At 50.1% G+C, this 18,328-nt stretch overlaps 1 protein-coding gene across 2 annotated transcripts in view; it reads left to right on the top strand.

The window, feature by feature from the left end:
* The window catches only part of DCPS (decapping enzyme, scavenger), a 43,908-nt gene that overhangs the window by 18,187 nt on the left and 7,393 nt on the right, over positions 1 to 18,328 (top strand). For both annotated transcript variants that reach the window (XM_038535688.1, XM_038535687.1), the window contains exons 3-4: positions 8,104 to 8,249; positions 14,073 to 14,186. In XM_038535688.1, the coding sequence (XP_038391616.1) occupies positions 8,104 to 8,249; positions 14,073 to 14,186 (260 nt within the window). The remainder of the gene's footprint in view (positions 1 to 8,103; positions 8,250 to 14,072; positions 14,187 to 18,328) is intronic.

The raw sequence follows: 18,328 nt of genomic DNA, 5'->3' as shown, positions 1-18,328 counted from the left end.
AAGGGCATATGTAGCCTGATCATCCTAAAATGAAGATCCAGGTGAACACACCTATGTCCACAGAGCTTCCTATTGGCTTTTTAGTGCTTTGCCCTCAAATGTGAGTGAGTGGACAGGCAAGGGTGAACAGACTTGAGTAAAGCACCCATTGATCAAAGGAAGGAAAAGAAAAGAACCTGGAAGAAACAAACTATGCAGGGAGAAGAAATTTGCAAAAATGGTCATTAACATCTGAGACAAATGATCTATCAAATGCATAAGAACAAGATGACGTCATTGAGGAATTTTTTTAAAGCTCTTAGGAATTGAATATGTAGCAGAAGTGAAAACTTCAACAGAAGAGAAGAAAAAGTTGAAGAAAACTTCCTCAGAGGCAGAGTGGCAAGACATGAGATAACAGAGACAGAAAAGGAGGAGAGAAAAGTGGAAGATGAATATCCCCACAGTTGTTCCAGAAAGACAGGGCAGGGGAAGCAGGGAAGAAAATGACCAAAGAAATAAAATTGTTTCCCAGGATTGAAGAACGTGATGTTTGAGATTGAAAAGGTCCATTACCGGGGATCCCTGGGTGGCTAACTAAAATCATTAAAAAGAAAAGAAAAGGGATCCTTGGGTGGCGCAGCGGTTTGGCACCTGCCTTTGGCCCGGGGTGCGATCCTGGAGACCTGGGATCGAATCCCACGTCGGGCTCCGGGCATGGAGCCTGCTTCTCCCTCTGCCTGTGTCTCTGCCTCTCTGTCTCTGTGTGTGTGACTATCATGAATAAAATCTTTAAAAGAAAAGAAAAGGTCCATTACCCAGTTTGGGGGATGAGTAGAAACCACTCCAAGACCCATCAACGTGACTGGGATATTGAGGACAATAAGAAAACAGGTCAATACGAAGGACTGCAGATCAGAATGACCTCAGACTTCTCAACAGTAGCATCGCAATCTAGAAGATTGTGGAGCTCTCAGGTTCTGAGGGTCATTGCTTTCCATTGTAGAATTCTTTTGCCTAACTCTTAATTATGTGTGACAGTGGAATACAGGCATTTTCAGATGATCTAGGTCTCTAAATGTATCTGCCTTGTACCATAGTTCTGGAAGCAGCTTGACTTTGTGCTTCAGTGTTGCGGTCTTTGATGTGTTGCCGGATCAGCGACAACAGCTACGTATGGGAACTTTTTTTTTTTTTTTTAAGATTTTATTTATTCGTGAGAGAGAGAGAGGCAGAGACACAGGCAAAGGGAGAAGCAGGCTCCATGCAAGGAGCCCGACATGGGACTCCATCCCGGGTCTCCAGGATCAGAAGTCGATCCTGGGTCTCCAAGATCAGGCCCTGGGCTGAAGGCGGCGCTAAACCGCTGAGCCACCTGGGCTGCCCGATTTGGGAACTTCTTAAAAAGGCATACTGGTGGGCCTGACCCCACATGTCCTTCGTCAGATGGTTCTGATGCACCGTGAAGTTTGAGAACCACTGCTTTAGTAAAATATAAATGCAAACAGGAAAGAGGAAGCTAGTGGTCCCAGGAAGCAAAGTACCCAGCAGTCAGAGAGAGGGAGAGGCAGTGCCAGGAAGGATGGTGGTACACAGAGCTCCAGAGCACAGCTCTACCTGCTGGAGCAAGTCAGTTTTAACATTAAAAGGAAGTTTTTAAAAGGGTGCCTGAGTGGCTCAGTCGGTTAATAATCTGCCTGTGGTTCAGGTGTTGATCCTCGTACCAGGACCAGGACCAGGAACCAGGACCAGGAACGAGTCCTGCATCAGGCTAGCTGCTCAGCAGGGAGTCTGCTTCCTCTGGCACTCCCTGCTCTTGTGCTCTCTCTCTTTCTCAAATAAACAAATGAAATCTTAAACAATTAAAAAAATTTTTCTATAAACAGACATGGATGTGGGGGTGAATTAGTGACAAGTTTATAGAAAAGTGAGCAAATAAAAGAATAATTACTAACTCCATATACCAAAAATTGTACTAAAAAGGAAAAATAGTATTCAGCACTGCACAGCATTTATGTCATTTCATGGTAGTGTTGACATTGAATACTGACTTATCCACAATTGTAATATAGTTGTATTGTGAGGACAGGGGACGGAGGGTTGTATGTGTGTGCATGTGTATGCACACTGGTAAAAAAGCTAAATCCTATCTTCCATAATGGGAAGTCCATAAGTAAAAGTGAAAAGTCAAGGGGGAACAAGATAGAAAAATATTTGTAATTTAGAACTGTGAAAGTACACAACCAAAGAAATGGCAAGAAGAATTGAAAGTGGTCTATGGGGAAGAGCAGGAAACTTAAAAACCAAACTTCATATGACTCTAACCTATGTACCAGCACACCTTCAATTACAAATAAAAGCAAAGTTTGAAAAAGCATGGTAGGTGGGGAAGTTTTATAAGGAGTATCAGGGAAGTCGTTTTAATGGATAATTGTCCCTTGAGCAGTAGTAGGGGTTGGGGGTGCCGATCCCCCATGCAGTTGAAAATCCACTCCCCCCTCAAACTAACTCCCCACTAAAACTCCCGCAGAACTTTACTACTCTCCCCAAACTTAACCCCTCATGCAGTTGAAAATCCACATATAACTTCCAACTCCCCTAAAACTTGATAGCCTACTGTTGACTGGAAGCCTTGCTGATACAACCAGTTGATTAACACATATTTTGTATGTTGTACATATTCTATGCTGTGTTCTTGCAGTATTGAAATAAGGGATCCCTGGGTGGCTCAGTGGTTGAGCTCTGCCTTTGGCTCAGGGCGTGATCCCAGGGTCCAGGGATTGAGTCCTGCATCAGGCTCCCTGCAAGGAGCCTGCTTCTCCCTCTACCTGTGTCTCTGCCTCTCTCTGTGTGTGTCATGAATAAATTAAAAAAAAAACTTAAAAAAAATTTTTTTTTTGAAATAAGCTTAAAAGAAAATGTTATCAAGAAAATCATAAGGGGGCGCCTGGGTGGCTCATTTGGTTGAGTGTCTGCCTTTGGCTCAGGTCATGATCCCAGAGCCCCAGGATTAAGCCCAACATCCAACATCGAGCTCACTGCTCATTGGGGAGCCTGCTTCTCCCTCTGCCCTTCTCTCTGCCCATACTTGCTCTCTCTCTCTCTCTCTCTCGCTCTCAAATAAAATCTTAGAAATTCTAAGGTAATATACATTTACAGTCACCTATTGTGTTTATTGAAAAAAATCGCATGTAAGTGAACCCATGCAGTTCAAATCCATGTTGTTGTAGGATCAGCTGTATTGTAAATATTATCAAGAGAGGTTTTTGAGGGGTTTGAAATTGTTCCGTGCTGGGCTTTTTTTTTTTTTTTTTTTTTTTTTGAGATTTTATTTATTTAAGAGAGAAAGAAAAAAAAAAAAAGAGTGAGAGAATGAGCAGAGAGCAAGAAGGAGAGGGAGGAGCAGGTTCCCCACTGAGCAGGGAGCTCAATGCAGGGCTGCATCCCACAACCTACACAGATCATGACCCTAGCCAATGGTGCCCCCCACACTCACACTTTTCTTTTAAAAGAATGCTAATAGGAGGGCAGGATTGGGGCATTCCTTGTTGTTTCTCTACTACAGGGAAAAACTGGGTGGGGAGGTGCCAGGGACTGCTCACTCTGGACAGGTGGCCCCCTTAAGTCAGTTTGCCAAGTGGAGGCTGGCAGAGGGCACCAGGAAGGTCATCAAGCCTCATGTGCTGACGTACGAGGTTGGCACCATGGTACCATCGCTGAAGCCCAGTCCTGAGCCAGACTGAGCTGTGGGAGCAAGGGCGTCACAGTTTCTGTGTGAAACGGGGATCATGATGATACCCACCTCACCTTGGTTGTGAGGAGTGAATGAATTCATGTATAGCCCGGGCATGGAACAGTACCTGGTTTGTCTGTTAGCAGTTAGCTCTGAGGGTCCAAAGAACAGAAACATTTGTTTTTGTTTTATTTTGTTTTTCACTTTTGAAAAAAAATTTTTTCAACCCTACTAAAAAGTTGTAAGAATGGTACAAAGAACTCCCTCATAAAAGCCCTATTGTTAACATTTTGCCACATTTGCCTTTTCTCTCTCCACACACATGTATCATATTTTGTTGCTAATGTTACTACTGAAAAGTAAGTTGCAGACATCATAACCCTTCCTTGCTAAGCACTTTAGTTTCTGTTTCCTAGGAACCAGAGTAAAGTGATCAGTTTTAGGAAATTTCACATTTACACGAAGTTTGTTTGTAATACAGAGACAGTTATGGAATTTTATCAATTGTTCCAATACCATCTTTCCAGCAGGACTCCCCTCTCGTGTCCAGGATCCAGTCCAGTCCATAGCGTTCTGTAATCCAGAGCAGTCCTTCTGTTTTTGTTTTCTCTCACTTCTACCTTTTTGCAGGGTTATAAAGCCACTTGTTTTATAGGATGTCCCTAGATTGGGCTTGGCTGGTACTTCCTCATGATCAGATTCAGACCATGCATTTTTGGCCAGAATACCACGGCACATCCCTCCGGAGTCTTGATGGCCGTGTGTCCCATTAGGAATGAGGTTAACTCAGGTCACCTGGTCCCTTCGTCATTAATAAGTAATCTCTGGCGAGAGATTTTTGAGATTGTGTGTGGATATCCTGTTCCCCAACATATTTTCACCTGGTGAATTGAGCATTTATTGGGCACTGACACTTGACCAAAATTCTCGTGAGGTTCACTTGCAAGTCAACATCTTGATTTGGCATTTAGATAGACACCAAAGTTTGCTTTTGCCTGCCAATGAGAAACTTAGCATTGGGAAACATATTGATTTTTATCAGAGATTTTTTTTTTCAAAATTGGCTCAGAATTACCCTTCCTAGGCTTAAAGTCAGATTCATTTATCCACTTGTTCAGTAAGTATTTGTTGGGTGCCTACTGAACAAGTGCTAAGCCAAGTGCTATTGCAGGTGCTGGGGATAAAATCATTTTAAAACTTTTTTTTTTTTTTTTAAGATTTTTACTTATTTGAGAGAGAGAGCGAGCACGAGTAGGGCAGTGAGGGCAGAGGGAGAGGGAGAAGCAGGCTCCCTGCTCAGCAATGCAAGGCTCAATCGCAGGACCCTGAGATCATGACCTGAGCTGAGCCACCCAGGTGCCCCTAAAAAACTTTTAGGAGAAACCCCTCTCTTCCCGGAAGGTACATTCTAATGGGGAAATCAGACGTTAAATCCATATTATATTGTCAGGTAGTGAGGAATGAGGAAAGTGAGTTGGCAAGACAGACAGTGAAGCAGTAAGGGGAGCTTCTCAGCTGGGCTGTTGGAGGTCAGGAGGTTGGTTGAGGTCAGACACTGCCTAGCAGTGGGAGCAGCTGATCTTAGGTCTTGAGGTGGGATATGAATTAGTGGGAGTGTGAGGAGGTCCTTGGGGGCTCAGGCAGAGATATCAAGATTGGAGAGAGGGCTGGGGCAGGATCGTAATGGGAAGCCAGGGAGTGGTCCAGGTTTGAGGGGGCAGCCCCTCAGGAGGAATGGAAACCAGCCCTCGCCCCTGATGCCTGCATGTAAGGCCGCCCTGCCCCTGCCCTGGGCTTCTGGTGCTGGTCTAACAGAGACCAGACCCCGAGGTGATACTAGCTAGCTTTGAGGGGGCCTAGAGTCCACCAGTGGGGCTTCTGCGTCCAGGCAGGAGTTTCTCAGAAAAGGAAGAAAGGCGGCAGGAAGTGAGCATTTGGAAACTATGTTTTTGTGTTTTCCCCGCCGCTGAGAGGGAGGGCAGGAAGGGGCTGGCCTGGGGAGGCCCCTGCTTCCCAGCACCCTGGGTGGCTAGGCAGTCTTTGACAAGCCTTGGCAGACAGGGGCGTGCTCGCAGGCCCAGCACTTTCTGATCTGGAACAGCCCGGGAGCCCCAGGCTGTGAGCCCAGGGCTGTGTGTTCTTTGCCAGCAGGTCAGGCTGTTCTCCAACGTGAGTACTGCCTTTGTCCCAGGCCATCTCCCCCATACTGAGGGGGCCATCATTTAGAGCTTTACCAGCCCCAGGCTACCAAAGTAACAGCAAACACAACAAAAGTAAGAGCTAGCACCTGAAGGGCACTTTTCTGTGTGGGATGGGGGGTGGGGGGCACTCTCTGAAGGCTTCCCACCTACTGCTCACTGACTTCCTTTAACAAGGTCCTGGTCACACAGCTGCTAAGTGCAGATCTGAACTCAGGCTGACTGGCGCCAGAATCTCTGTTCTTCTCTGCCGAGCTACACTCAGATACAGGATTTATCTAGAGCCCACTGCAAGAGTCAGGGTGATGCCATTCACTCTGTTTGTGGCATTTTCTTGCCTCCTGGGATCTTGGTGTACTCGACCACTAGCCTGTCACCCAGGGCTCTTAGTGTTGAGAGTGAGGAGTGGGGATCTGTTTGCTGCTGCCCAGAGGGTTGCGAGGAGGCCTTTGTGCCTCCCTTTCTGGGTCAGATCCAGAGATTCCCAGGAAGTGGGGTGACACGGTGCCTCCAGTGGTCCAGATGACATGTTTTGTTTAATGTTGAGTACAATTCCATGGGGCAGATTTTATGACCACTCTTTAACAGATGAGGAAACTAGGACTTTAAGAAGTTCAGTAACGCACCCAAGGTCACACAGGAGGGGGAGAGCGTTGTGTCAGTTCGGATCCAAGAGCCTTCTTTGTGCCATGCAGCTTCGCCTCCCAGGGCTGATGGGCCAGGGCCTCTGATCCTCACCAGAAGTCGTGGGCTGGGTGTAGCACCTCTGGCCTTATCTACCTGGCCGCTGGAGTAATATGGGGCCGGTACGCAGGTGTTAGAAGAGCACCAGCTTCAGGGTAAGGAGACCCCAGGTCCAGTGTTGCCTCTGCCACACCTCATGGCGTGATACCAAGTGAGTCCTGACTCCTGTGAACCTTCTCACTCCCCTGTGAAATGAGGATCCTAGCCACCTACATTCTTAGACCAAGTAGGAAAGTATAGGCTGGTGGTTCTTAGCTGGGCCTGCAGGTATGTGGTGGGTGTGGGAATTTCCTGGGCTGTTAAAATATGCCTGCTGGGCCTTCCTCAGGTTTCCCTGGGAGAGTGCTCTGCATGGAGGGTAGAGGAATCAGGGAGGACGTGGGTCTTTGAGAAACGTCTCAACTGATTTCAGAATACCGTTTTCCTTTCCTGCCCTTAACGTCTACATTGAAGCACTGCATATGAATGATAACAGTTGTAGCAGATGTTATTAAAAATTGGGAAAAGCATTTAACTGAAACCAGGTGGTGTTGGACCAGGACCCTAGCCTAGAGTCTGTTTGGGAAAACTTCAAGATTTCCTGCTGATGAAAACAGCGGTTCTCACCTGGGGGTGATTTTGTCCCCCAAGAGACACTTTGCAACGTCTGGAGACATTTTAGGTTGTCACAGCTGGAAAGAGGGTTTTACTAACGTCCCAGTAGAAGCCTGCAGTTCTGCTAAACATCCTGCAATGCGCAGGACGGCCCCTCCAACAAAGAAGTATCTGAGCCAAAATGTCGATGGTGCCAGGCTGAGACAGGCTGATTAAAAATAGCCAGCACTGACATAGTATTTACTCTGTGTCAGACATTGTTCTAAGTGCTTCACAGGTATTAACTTGTTTAATCCTCCCAACTCTGGGACATAGGAGCTATTATTATCCTCAGTGGACAGATGGAGAAGTCGGGGCTTGTAAAGGTTAAAGTCGGGGCCGGGGTCATGGTCCCGAGGAAGGGATGGGCAGAGCCAGGACTTGAACCCAGACTGTCCCGCTCCCGAGTCTGTGCCTTGAACCATGGTCCTATGCCGTACTTTGTAGGAGGGGAGGCTGCTTACCTTTCATTTTCAGCTTTGGGTCCCGAAAGCCACATACCAACAAATTTGCTGTGTGACAAGAGTCAGAAACCTTTTGTTTCTGTGCCAAGAATATAGAGGGGGAAGGATGAGGAGGGGCCCAATGACCCATCAGCGAAAACCCTGTGATTTCCAGATGCTGAGTGTGATTCACCTCATGAGCTGATCGGCATGAGGCTCCTCATGGGGTGACTATAACCTCTTAGCCTTTGGCTCCTTGGGGAATCAAAGACGGGGTCTCAGTCCCTGCTCTGTGCTGGGGACCAGCATGTGACAGGCCTGTGCAGAGAGCACACCTAACCTTGCAGTCCTGTGCTGTGTTTGTCATCTGCAGATGTAAAGGCAACCGTGGTTTACCCGGCCACAGAGAAGCATCTACAGAAGTACCTGCGCCAGGACCTCCGCCTGGTCCAAGAGACGGGAAGCGATTACAAGAACATCACCTTACCCTACCTGGAATCCCAGAGCCTCAGCATCCAGGTGACTGGCCCAGGGGCGCAGTCACAGAGTACCTCCCTGTGGGCAGTGTCTCTCTCTCTTGAGGCCCTGTCAGGGGCCATTGCCTTCCCATAGGTTTGGGGTCAGGCAGAGAGCCCAGTGGAAAGCCCTATCCTCCGGGGGATTTCGTACCTCCTAGCATGGGGGTCAGCACACAAATGTGGAAGGAGCTGCATGAGATAGGAGAGGATGAGCGGCACAGGACGCTCTGGGCTGAGGTGGTCACTCTTTTATCCAGGGTGGTCAGAGAAGGCTTCCGTGAGATGGGAATTCCTCCTGGTCTTGGGCGTGCCACTGAGGCTCTGTGGGACTCTCAGTGCAGCCTCTGGGCTTTTGAAGAACCTGTGTCTCCAGTTGCACTGAGACCGTCTCCGGAGGGCCGTGCCCTCAGCTGGGTCTGTGAATGGATCAGGACTGAAGCCAGAGTCGCCCCCCTACCCTGCTCCAGACTTTTGTTCCTGGTTCCACCTCTGGGAATGTAGGCCCAGAGTAAAAACTTCATCCACTTGTTCCTCTTGCCGTTCACTCCCCAGAGGGCAGGGTCCTGATGGCCTCGGCAACTCAGTGCAAGACCTCTTCTGCCAGGAGCTGATGTGAGGTTTGGCAGCATCTTCAGCCACTAGACCAGACACAAGGCCATTTAGCTCAGAGATCACGACTTCTCCCTGGGCCGAGGCCCAGTGCCAGCCTGAGCCTATGCCTGGAATTGGCCCCGAGTGAATGCTCAGCATTAAATATGATGGATGAGGCATTTCCTCACTCACTCACTGGCTCTCACCATCTCTGTCTCTCCGTCACTCCCTGTTCTCTTTGAGCATGTCTCACCCGCTTTCCCCAAGATGCCGGTCGTGGCGGTGGCGGGCACTCACATGCAGGGCACTCGTGGCCATTTCTCCCTGGCCAGAAGAAGGGAGGGGTCCCAGGTGTGGGGTCCCTGCCAGGTCAGTTGTACCTTCGAGAAGCAGGGGCAGGGTGGTAGGCAGTCATGTGGGAGGCCCTGTGTGCCAACAGCTCGTTTTCCCACGGTGGACCCCGGGCTGTTAGCTCCGGCCCTGCTGTGCTGTGTTGGCACCAACTCCTCTGGCTTACGCTGGCATGAGATATATATTTTTATTTTATTTTATTTTATTTTATTTTATTTTATTTTATTTTATTTTATTTTATTTATTTTATTTTATTTATTTATTTATTTATTTATTTATTTATTTATTTATTTATTTATTTATTATTTATTTATTTATTTAAGGCCCTGCACTTGCTCTGTCCTCTAAGTGGAAAGGAGATGTGTCTCCATCTTCCTAGATAGCTGCTGCCCTCCGGGGTCTTAGAGGAATCTCCTGGAATAAATGTTCTGTGGCACCAATTGCATACATGTGGGATCCAAACAAGGAAGCTCTTAAAGTTGGTGTGAGTTATATGTGTCCCTCCTTTTATACACCACCGCCTAGTTCCTCTTGGAAAATAATACAATAGAATTCCACTACTCTACCAAGTTCTGTTTGACTCAAGCACTGGGTGGCATCGGGCCATGGCCCCGTTGATGACAACAGGTGCTCTGCTGGAGGCTGCGGTATTTTTTTCCTTGACTGTATCTAGGAAGTTTACAAGCACTTAGCTCAACTGACAACAGTCATTATTTTTATTGAGCATCTACTCTGTACCAGGCTGTGTGCTAGGCTCTGAAGGGTCACCAAGGTAAACACTTGTAATGCCCCCGCAGTCTTGTAGGGAAAACAGACATGGCGTCTGACCAGTAAAATTTAACGGGATAAGTATTATCCCATGGTGGTTTGTATCCGAGGTTCCTGTGGTGACCTGAAGGGAAGTGATCAGCTCAGACAGTGGGGACGTCACAGAGGAAGGGATCCTCCCATTGGGTTTTAAATTTTTTTTTTTTTTTAATTTATTTATGATAGTCACACAGAGAGAGAGAGAGGCAGAGACACAGGCAGAGGGAGAAGCAGGCTCCATGCACTGGGAGCCCGATGTGGGATTCGATCCCGGGTCTCCAGGATCGCGCCCTGGGCCAAAGGCAGGCGCCAAACCGCTGCGCCACCCAGGGATCCCCTCCCATTGGGTTTTAAAGGACAAATAGAAGTTTGCAAGGGGGACAAGGCAGAGAACGGCGTTCCAGGCAAAGGGAAGAGCAAGTAGAGAGGCTCAGTGGGCTGGAGGATTGGCAGGAGACAAGAGGAGCGGGTGGGCAGAGGCCAGGAGCAGGTGTGTGTGCCTTCAGGAGACCAGGAGCTCCCAAGCCTTGCTGATCATCAGGATTGCTTGGGAAGATCATTAAAAATACAAAGCACAGGGTCCTATTCCAGATCTATTGGATCAGAATGTTCAGAGAGTGGAGCTGGAAAATCTGTATTTTTTAAAAAAAAAATTCTGTTTCTAGTGATCATCAGATTTCGGAACAGTTGCCATAGGCAATGAGCATCCCCTAAACGATTTTAAGCATATGGTTTCCATGAGATTTAAAAGAATCGCTGGAGTCTGGTGAGCGTGAGTATGGGAGCAGGAAGGCTCTAAAGGCTGGTGTGGGGTCTGGACCAAGGCTGAGGCAGTGTAGAGGGCTCCGGCAATGATTGGAGAACCAGGGCTTCTGGTTCACCAGGAGGTGGCGGATTTGGAGAGGCAAGCCAGGTGGCTCCAGGTCCAGCGTGGGCCGTGTGTGCATAGGTGGTGGGATCTTTAACCAGGATGGGGGCGTGGACAATGCACAGGGTTAATGTGGGAAACCATCCGTTCAGTTTGGGACTTATGAGTGCTCACCAGGTGCCAGGGACTGTTCCAGCATTCTCTGTGCATCACCTTCTTGAATCATCTCTGCAGCTTTTTGGAGATGGAATTCACAGCCAGCAGTGTCACTCTGGCACCTGTGCTGTCAGCTGACCTTTCTGGTTCCTCAAATTTGAGGTGCTTATAACTCCTCAGTAAATAATGTCATCAGACCTCTGGGTCCCGAGCATTAAAGACCCTCAAGCTCAAACTGTTGGTCTGTGAATCATCAGGTTGAAGTTTAGTGTCATCCCAGGATTTGGATTCTTACTCTCAGAGCAATATGAGTGCCCTGCACTTCTGACCCCAGCCCCTTGTCTGGAAGGTGTGATTAGAGACCCCGTGGGGATTGAGATTGGTGCCACAGATCATGTACCAGCACACAGGGGGCACCAGAATGGTAGCTGCAATTGGGCACCCGTAGGTCTCATTCCAGGGACAGGGTAGGGGGAGTGCTGAGCTGAGACAGCTGTAGGTGTGGGCAGGTGAAGGGTGGCCAGGAGGAGAGCAGCTAGCAGGTGGGTGAGCAGAAAAGCAAAAGGAGAGTGGACAGGGAGTGAGATATCCCAGGGGAGGAGAGTTGCCAGTATCACCTACTGCAGGGAAGCCATACCAGATGCATTCCAGAAGCCAGGACTGGCTGAGTCTCCCGCTCCCGGGCTGGCTTTCTGATGGCTCTCTGCCTGTAACATGCGCCCCCACCCTGTGATTCATGTGAATTCTGTTCCCTGGTCCCCTCCCTTTCTTATCTGGGCTGCTGGCCTGGAGCTTCACATAGATTTACATCCCTCCCGCTCTCCCAGAGGCCTTCCCCATGTGGCTCAGAGTGTGGGCTCTGGGGCCAGACTCTGGGTTGGAATTGGGTGGACTCTCGTGCTTGCTTTTTCCTTACGTGGGGACACCAGTGCATGTGAGTGGTAGTCCCTCTGAGGCCCTGAGGACCGGGCCTGGCCTGTGGTAGGGCTGCTGGCCACCACCACACCTTTGCCCCCCCTCCTCTCTCAATGCTGCAGCCTCCAGCAGAGCGCTTGTGGTCATCATGGGGTCACAGCCTGACACCACCTCACATGGGGACTTTCCAAGCACCTTCCTCTGCTTTTCGGGGCCTACACGGCGCTGGGTGCTGACAGTCATTTATACCCCACTCCACCCTAACATAGAGGTATTGTCAGCCCCTCTCAGAGGGGGATCCTGAGGCTCAGATAGAGTGTACCACTTCCCAGGGTGTCAACTGGTTAGTGAGGAGGTGTGAGAGAAACCAAGCTTTGGGGGCCCCAGAACAGGTTTGTTCTCTTATCTACTACCACACAGCTTTCCAGTCCAAGTGGGGGCTGCCTATCGGTGGGCAGGAGATAGCCGGGGCCCCAGGGAGGCCGCTCCAGGGTTCTCCAACAAGTATCATCAATCCCCTCACCCTTCCCCTTTACTTTTTTTTTTTTTTTTTTTTTTTTTTTTTAATTCATGAGAAACACAGAGAGGTGGAGACAGGCAGAGGAAGAAACAGGTTCCCCACTGGGAGTCCAGTGCAGGACCCATCCCTGGACCCCTGAATCATGACCTGAGCAGAAGGCAGATGCTCAACCACTGAGCCACCCAGGCGTCCCTCCTTTTTACTTTTGAAGTACTTTGGGTCAGGTTCCTGCTGACTTTTTTTTTTCCTGCAGCACATTCCCAGTGAGCTTTCCAGTGGAAAAGGAAATGCCTCTGTGGGAGAGTCTCCACTCGCTGGGCTGGGCATTGCTATGGTCCTTGTGCTGCTCAAGGAAGCCGCTGTTGGCTATCTTCCAATCCACTCCCAGTGGCACAGCCAGCCTTCTTGGGAAGGCTCCTCTCTTGTAGTGGGTGGGCCACGTTGTGACTGACCTGTGGGCCTTACCAGGGGGTCTGGGAGCCCTAGGTAGTCCCTGGCAGGTACCCTCTGCTCCCTCCTCTCTCTCACAAAAGCACATTTGACCTTAGCCACGCTGGCTGAGAGCCAAGGATGTGGATTTGGGATGAGGTGTGCAGACTGCAGAGCAGCCCCTCCTGCCCCTGGCCTTCACAGATACCCCTCATGCCAGAACTTCTGGGATCGGCCAAAGGACCCTCCACTGGCCTGGTTGTGTCGGTTGTCCATGCCCTGGCCTCCTGATCCACCTCCTCGGTGACCCGGGAGGCCCTTCCTGAGCGCGAGCCCAGCCACTGCCCCGTCTCTGGCTCTCCAGCAGGCTCTTCTCTCGGGTTTCAAGCTGAGAGTTGACTCAGAGTTCTGGGGAAGTGAAGAGAGGAGGTCTGTGGGTTTGAGCCCTGTGAGAAGAGGGCCTTTCTTATCTTAACCTCCCCGTGGCTTCTTCAGAGAGGCCAGCAGCACCCTAATTGTAAAAGGACATCCTTGGGATCTGCACAGAACTCAAGGAGGGGTTCTCTGAAGACTGTCAGCAGCTGATAAAAAGGTCTCAGGGGGTGGGGGGCTCAGCTGGAGGCCCTGGGTTGGCAGGAGAGGTGTGTGTAATTGCCATCTCCTGGTCACACGGGGGCCGTGTCAGCATCAGAGGTACTGATCCCAGCACGAGCAGGAGTCCCACCCACACGGATGGGAAGCCACACAGTAATGTCTGGGCCTTCCCTGCCTTGCTGGATAGAAGGAACCCCCACCCTGCCCATCTTAGCCTGTGGTCCAGAATAAAGTGGGAAGGGGCTTCTGGAGATGCTACTGCTGAGTCCTGGGGACAGTGGAAGGGACGGGTATAGACCGGCTCTGTGAGGCCAGAGCAGTGTGTGTCCACAGGAAGGACCTGAAGAGCCGCCCTGACCCAGCTCAGGGGGCCCTGAAGGGATGGCTATGGTGGGAGAGGGGAAGTCTCTTCTGGATGCCCAAGAGCAGAGCAGTGGGGACAAGGCGGCCCGAGTGTAGAACCCCCCCTCTCTGCCCCGAGCTGAGTGGCCCTTTGTGGCTTGGCCCAAGAGAGCTTTCCTAGCCCGGTTGGTGGTGTTTCCCTGGAGGTCATGAGCAGCTATGTGAACACTGTCTCTCCCCCCTCCTTCCAGTGGGTGTACAACATTCTCGATAAGAAGGCAGAAACCGACCGGATTGTTTTTGAGAACCCAGATCCCTCCGATGGCTTTGTCCTCATCCCCGATCTCAAGTGGAACCAACAGCAGGTAAGAGCTTCCGTGCTGGGGCTCTCTGTCGCCCTGTACTCGCTGCAGGCTACCCTGCCCTTCTTTCTCACGCTGGTCTCTCCAAGCAGGTTTTAATGAACCAACAGTGGAGGCCTGAGCTGTGCACAAACATTTACACCATAATGGGCCCGCTTAGAGTTCTTCCTGGCACTCCTTCCACCCAGGGGTAAAGCATGGGGTAATGTTTGCATCCAAGTGGCTTGGCCTCCATCCCCCCTTTGAGGAGCCCCTGGAGCTCTGAGGACAGTTTACATTCCTCCCATGCCCCTGGAGAACAGCAGATCTGGGCAGGCCCATGGTCTGAAGCACCAATAGGAGTCATGGCAGCCAACCCAAAGGGTCCCCCTCCACTGCCCGGGGCTAAGAGCAGTGTCCCAGTGGCCCAGGCTTCCACCTTAGCCTCTCAGCTCTGTTTTCTGGTCTCCATACTCCTCACCTTCCACCCTCCTAAGGAGCAGGTTTCCAGCAGAGCTGACCTCACTCACCTTCTCTCTGGTTCTCTGCAGCGGCCTCACCCCCCGCCCCCTCCCCCCCCCCCCCCCATCATAGTAGCCCACCACCAAAGCCTTCGTGGACCACCACCTCTTTGGGTGGACTTTCGTACCAACAGTATCAGCAACAGGCAGAGCACTGTGTTGCGGGAAGTGCTGTTCACCACACACACCACCACCACCACCACCCACCACCCACAAACTCAGCCTGTGGCGGGCCAGGGGCCACCGTGAGGGATTGCTGGGTAGGGAGTGAAGAGTAGGGAAACTCTGTCTCCCAATTCAGATCTTTGAGTCATCCGAGCTTGAGTTTGCGGTGCTGCCCTGGGGTGGATCCTTCTGGTTCCTGAGCTCCTCACACAGAGGCATTGTTCTAGAGCCCGGCTTGTCGCCACTCCATGACACACCTTCCCTCCTGCTTTTTCAGTCATGGCCTGCACTGGGCTTATCAGCAGTTGACTTGGTTTTGATTTGGTGATTTCTAGACCTACCATACCACTCCTTCATGAATGGGGGAGGGCCTATGAGGGCCTATGGTTTGGGGTAAAGGGACAGGATTTCAGCTCAGAGGCACACAGGCAAGTGAGTGCCAGCTGCCTCTTAAGAGAGGCTCCTGGGAGTTACTGAAGTTGCCTTGAGGGATGGTAGCGAATCCGAAGGGAGTTTTTCAGAAGTTGTAGCACTGTGTGATGATTCGTTCGAGCCAGAGAAGAGCAAAGGAGGTGACTGGCCACTGGTACGGTGGTGTAGTGGAGGGAGGCTGCCAGAGTACCTGGTGTCCACTCCCACCACCCCCAGCCCTGCAGCTTATCCCCACCACAGGCCCGGATGGAGGAAGCCAGGCCTGGCTCTGGAGTTGTCAGGGAGCTGGGACAAGACCACAGAATAGGTGTGCTGGTGACAGGTCTGGGCGATGCCTTTGTGCAGCTCTGCAAACCCCCTGTCTGTCCCCTCGGGTCATGAGAGATGGTATATGAGGTAGGAACAACTTCTAGACAAAGACAAAGAGCTCGTGACTTGCAGGGGCAGTGGTCTAAGGGCCACGCAGGGATGAAAAAGATTGACCTGCTACACACTTGAGCCCATGGCACTGAGAACGAAAATGCATCGTCCTTTTGACCTTGTGCTGGCAGGCATCCTGCTTGGCCTACCAGTGGAACTGCCTTGTCTGTCCCCTTTAAGACAGAAAAGTCTTCAGGAAATGCACTGGGCTCCCAGCCACAGGGCTGGGGCGGCTGGCCCTCGGGGCTTGTGAATAGGCAGCTTAAATGTCAGCCTTCTTTTGATGGCCATACAGGTGCAATTGTTCTTAACCTTTGCTTAATTAGCGCGTGTCTCTTGGTGGTGCCATATTTCATTGTCTCAAATCCTTGGCTTGTGACAGAACACTGAAATCGACAGCTCCCTTAGAATTTGGCAGCGCAGACAGCAGGCGAGACAGAGCGAGCCTGGACTTCTCTTCTTTTTCCTTATACCAGGAGAGGACTGAAGGAAGAAGTGCTCCGGTGTTTGCTTTATTTAAGGAGCCTTCTTTGCCATGTGGGAGTCTCTTCCTGCTGCCCTTTTCCCCAAAGGTCTAACCGTATTGCCTCCCACCTGCTGGCCCAGGATTAAAGAGACTGTCTGTCCATATGTCCAGCTGTCTACCCATCTATCCGTTCCACATATATTTATCAAATGCCTAATGTCTACTAGAGAATCTTGCCTCCCTAGAGTTTATAATATCCTTTCCCCAGTTGTTTTAATTTTTTTTTTTTTTTTTTTTTTTTTTATGATAGTCACAGAGAGAGAGAGAGGCAGAGACATAGCAGAGGGAGAAGCAGGCTCCATGCACCGGGAGCCTGATGTGGGATTCGATCCCGGGTCTCCAGGATCGCGCCCTGGGCCAAAGGCAGGCGCCAAACCGCTGCGCCACCCAGGGATCCCTCCCCAGTTGTTTTAAAAAATGGCCTGTATGTTCTCTTTTATTTGCTTTTTTAACTTTTTTTTTTTTAATTTAAAAGTCCAGTTAATACATGTGATGTAGTTTGAGAATGTAGGTGAGGTCCGAACCTACACTAAGAAAGAATTCTTGAGACATCTTTGATGGCAAAAAAGGTGGTTTTATTAAAGCAGGGGGGTAGGACCCGTGGGCAGAAAGAGCTGCTGCCCCCGGGTTATGAGGAGCGGCTGATTATATACTTGGGAGTTGGAGGCAAGGAAAAAGGAAGGTTTTCAAAAGGACTTTCATATGCTAAAGGGGACCTACAAGACTGGAGGCCTTACCCTTGTCTAACGTTCCTTTTCCCTCTAGCAAGGCATTAACATTAAGACAGTTGGGAACTTCCACCCGGAAGTTAGGTTATTGATAAGAATGCTTTTTTCTTGTAATTCACGAAGACATTTATAAACTGAGGGAGAATGCTGTTTTTCAGGACTTGCTCTCTGTACTTAACCATTTGTTTTTCCTTCCCTCAGCTTTAGGGCTTTAGGGCAGCCCGGAGAGGCTGAGGAATGTCACCCATGTTCCACCTGAGGGTGGGGGAGTCGTGGGGGTGCTCTGTCCTCAGCTTGCCTTCTGCTCCCTCATCCCAGGCACGTGGTAAAAGTGCAGGAAGTACGAATAGCGCAGTGAGAGGACTTCCCTCATGCCACATTCCTCCGTCTCTCCTTCCAGGTATAGTCCTTGCACATTGTGTACGTAGGTACATATGTACATGTGTCTATGGACACGATGCGCCTTTCAGTTCACCTAAGGTATGTTCTTTGATCTGAAGTGCCCAGACCAAGAAACTCTTCCTTTGGGTCACTCCAGAGGTGGAGAGATGGCCAGGGCTCCAGCCATTACCCATCTTACCCCCCCGCACCCCCCACCCCCCCCACACCCCGGCCAGGAATCTGTTAACTTTGATTCTGTGGGCCTGTTTGTGTTGTATTTTTTTTTTTAAGATTTTATTTATTTATTCATGAGAGACACACACACACACAGAGGTAGAGACACAGGCAGAGGGAGAAGCAGGCTCCATGCAGGATGTGGGACTCGATCCCAGGTCTCCAGGATCAGGCCCTGGGCTGAAGGCGGCACTAAACCGCTGAGCCACCCGGGCTGCCACCCGGGCTGCCCTAGCCTGTCTTTTAAAAAGAGATTGGGAGTGCCTACCTAGCCTGCCCAGAGTGAGCAATGGGCCACCTTCTCGGATACCAGTCTGAGACCCTTGCCAGCTTCTTGTCTAGCTTTCCTCAGACCATTTCTCTGAGCCGGGGGTCCTAGAACTGCCTACAGAAAATCTGGATTGATGTTTGCTATCAAAGAATGGGTTTCCTTTCCGTCTCTCACCCAGCACCAGGCTTCATGCCTCATTCGAGGCCTGTGGAGCAGAGAAGTGTGATTTAATGTCATGTTTGTGATTTGTCAGCAGGCATCATTTAAAACAAATGCTACTATTACCTGAGAGCCTGTGACAGTGACACATAAGAACAGCTGAAGATACCAACAGGCACAAAGACATCCCAAGTTCAAGCAGTTGTATTTCCTGCTTCTCCTCTGGCTCCGGGAGAGAGAGAGACAGAGAGAGAGAGAGAGAGAGAATGTCCCAGGCACAGGCCCTGAGAAGGGAGAGTATAGAAGGGCCTTCTGAGCAAAACTGAGCC

Source organism: Canis lupus, chromosome 5 (genome assembly GCF_011100685.1).
Source record: "Canis lupus familiaris isolate Mischka breed German Shepherd chromosome 5, alternate assembly UU_Cfam_GSD_1.0, whole genome shotgun sequence".
Classification (NCBI taxonomy): Eukaryota; Metazoa; Chordata; class Mammalia; order Carnivora; family Canidae; genus Canis; species Canis lupus.
The sequence above is the reverse complement of the archived record's forward strand: the minus strand, read 5'-3'. Positions and strand labels throughout refer to the sequence as shown.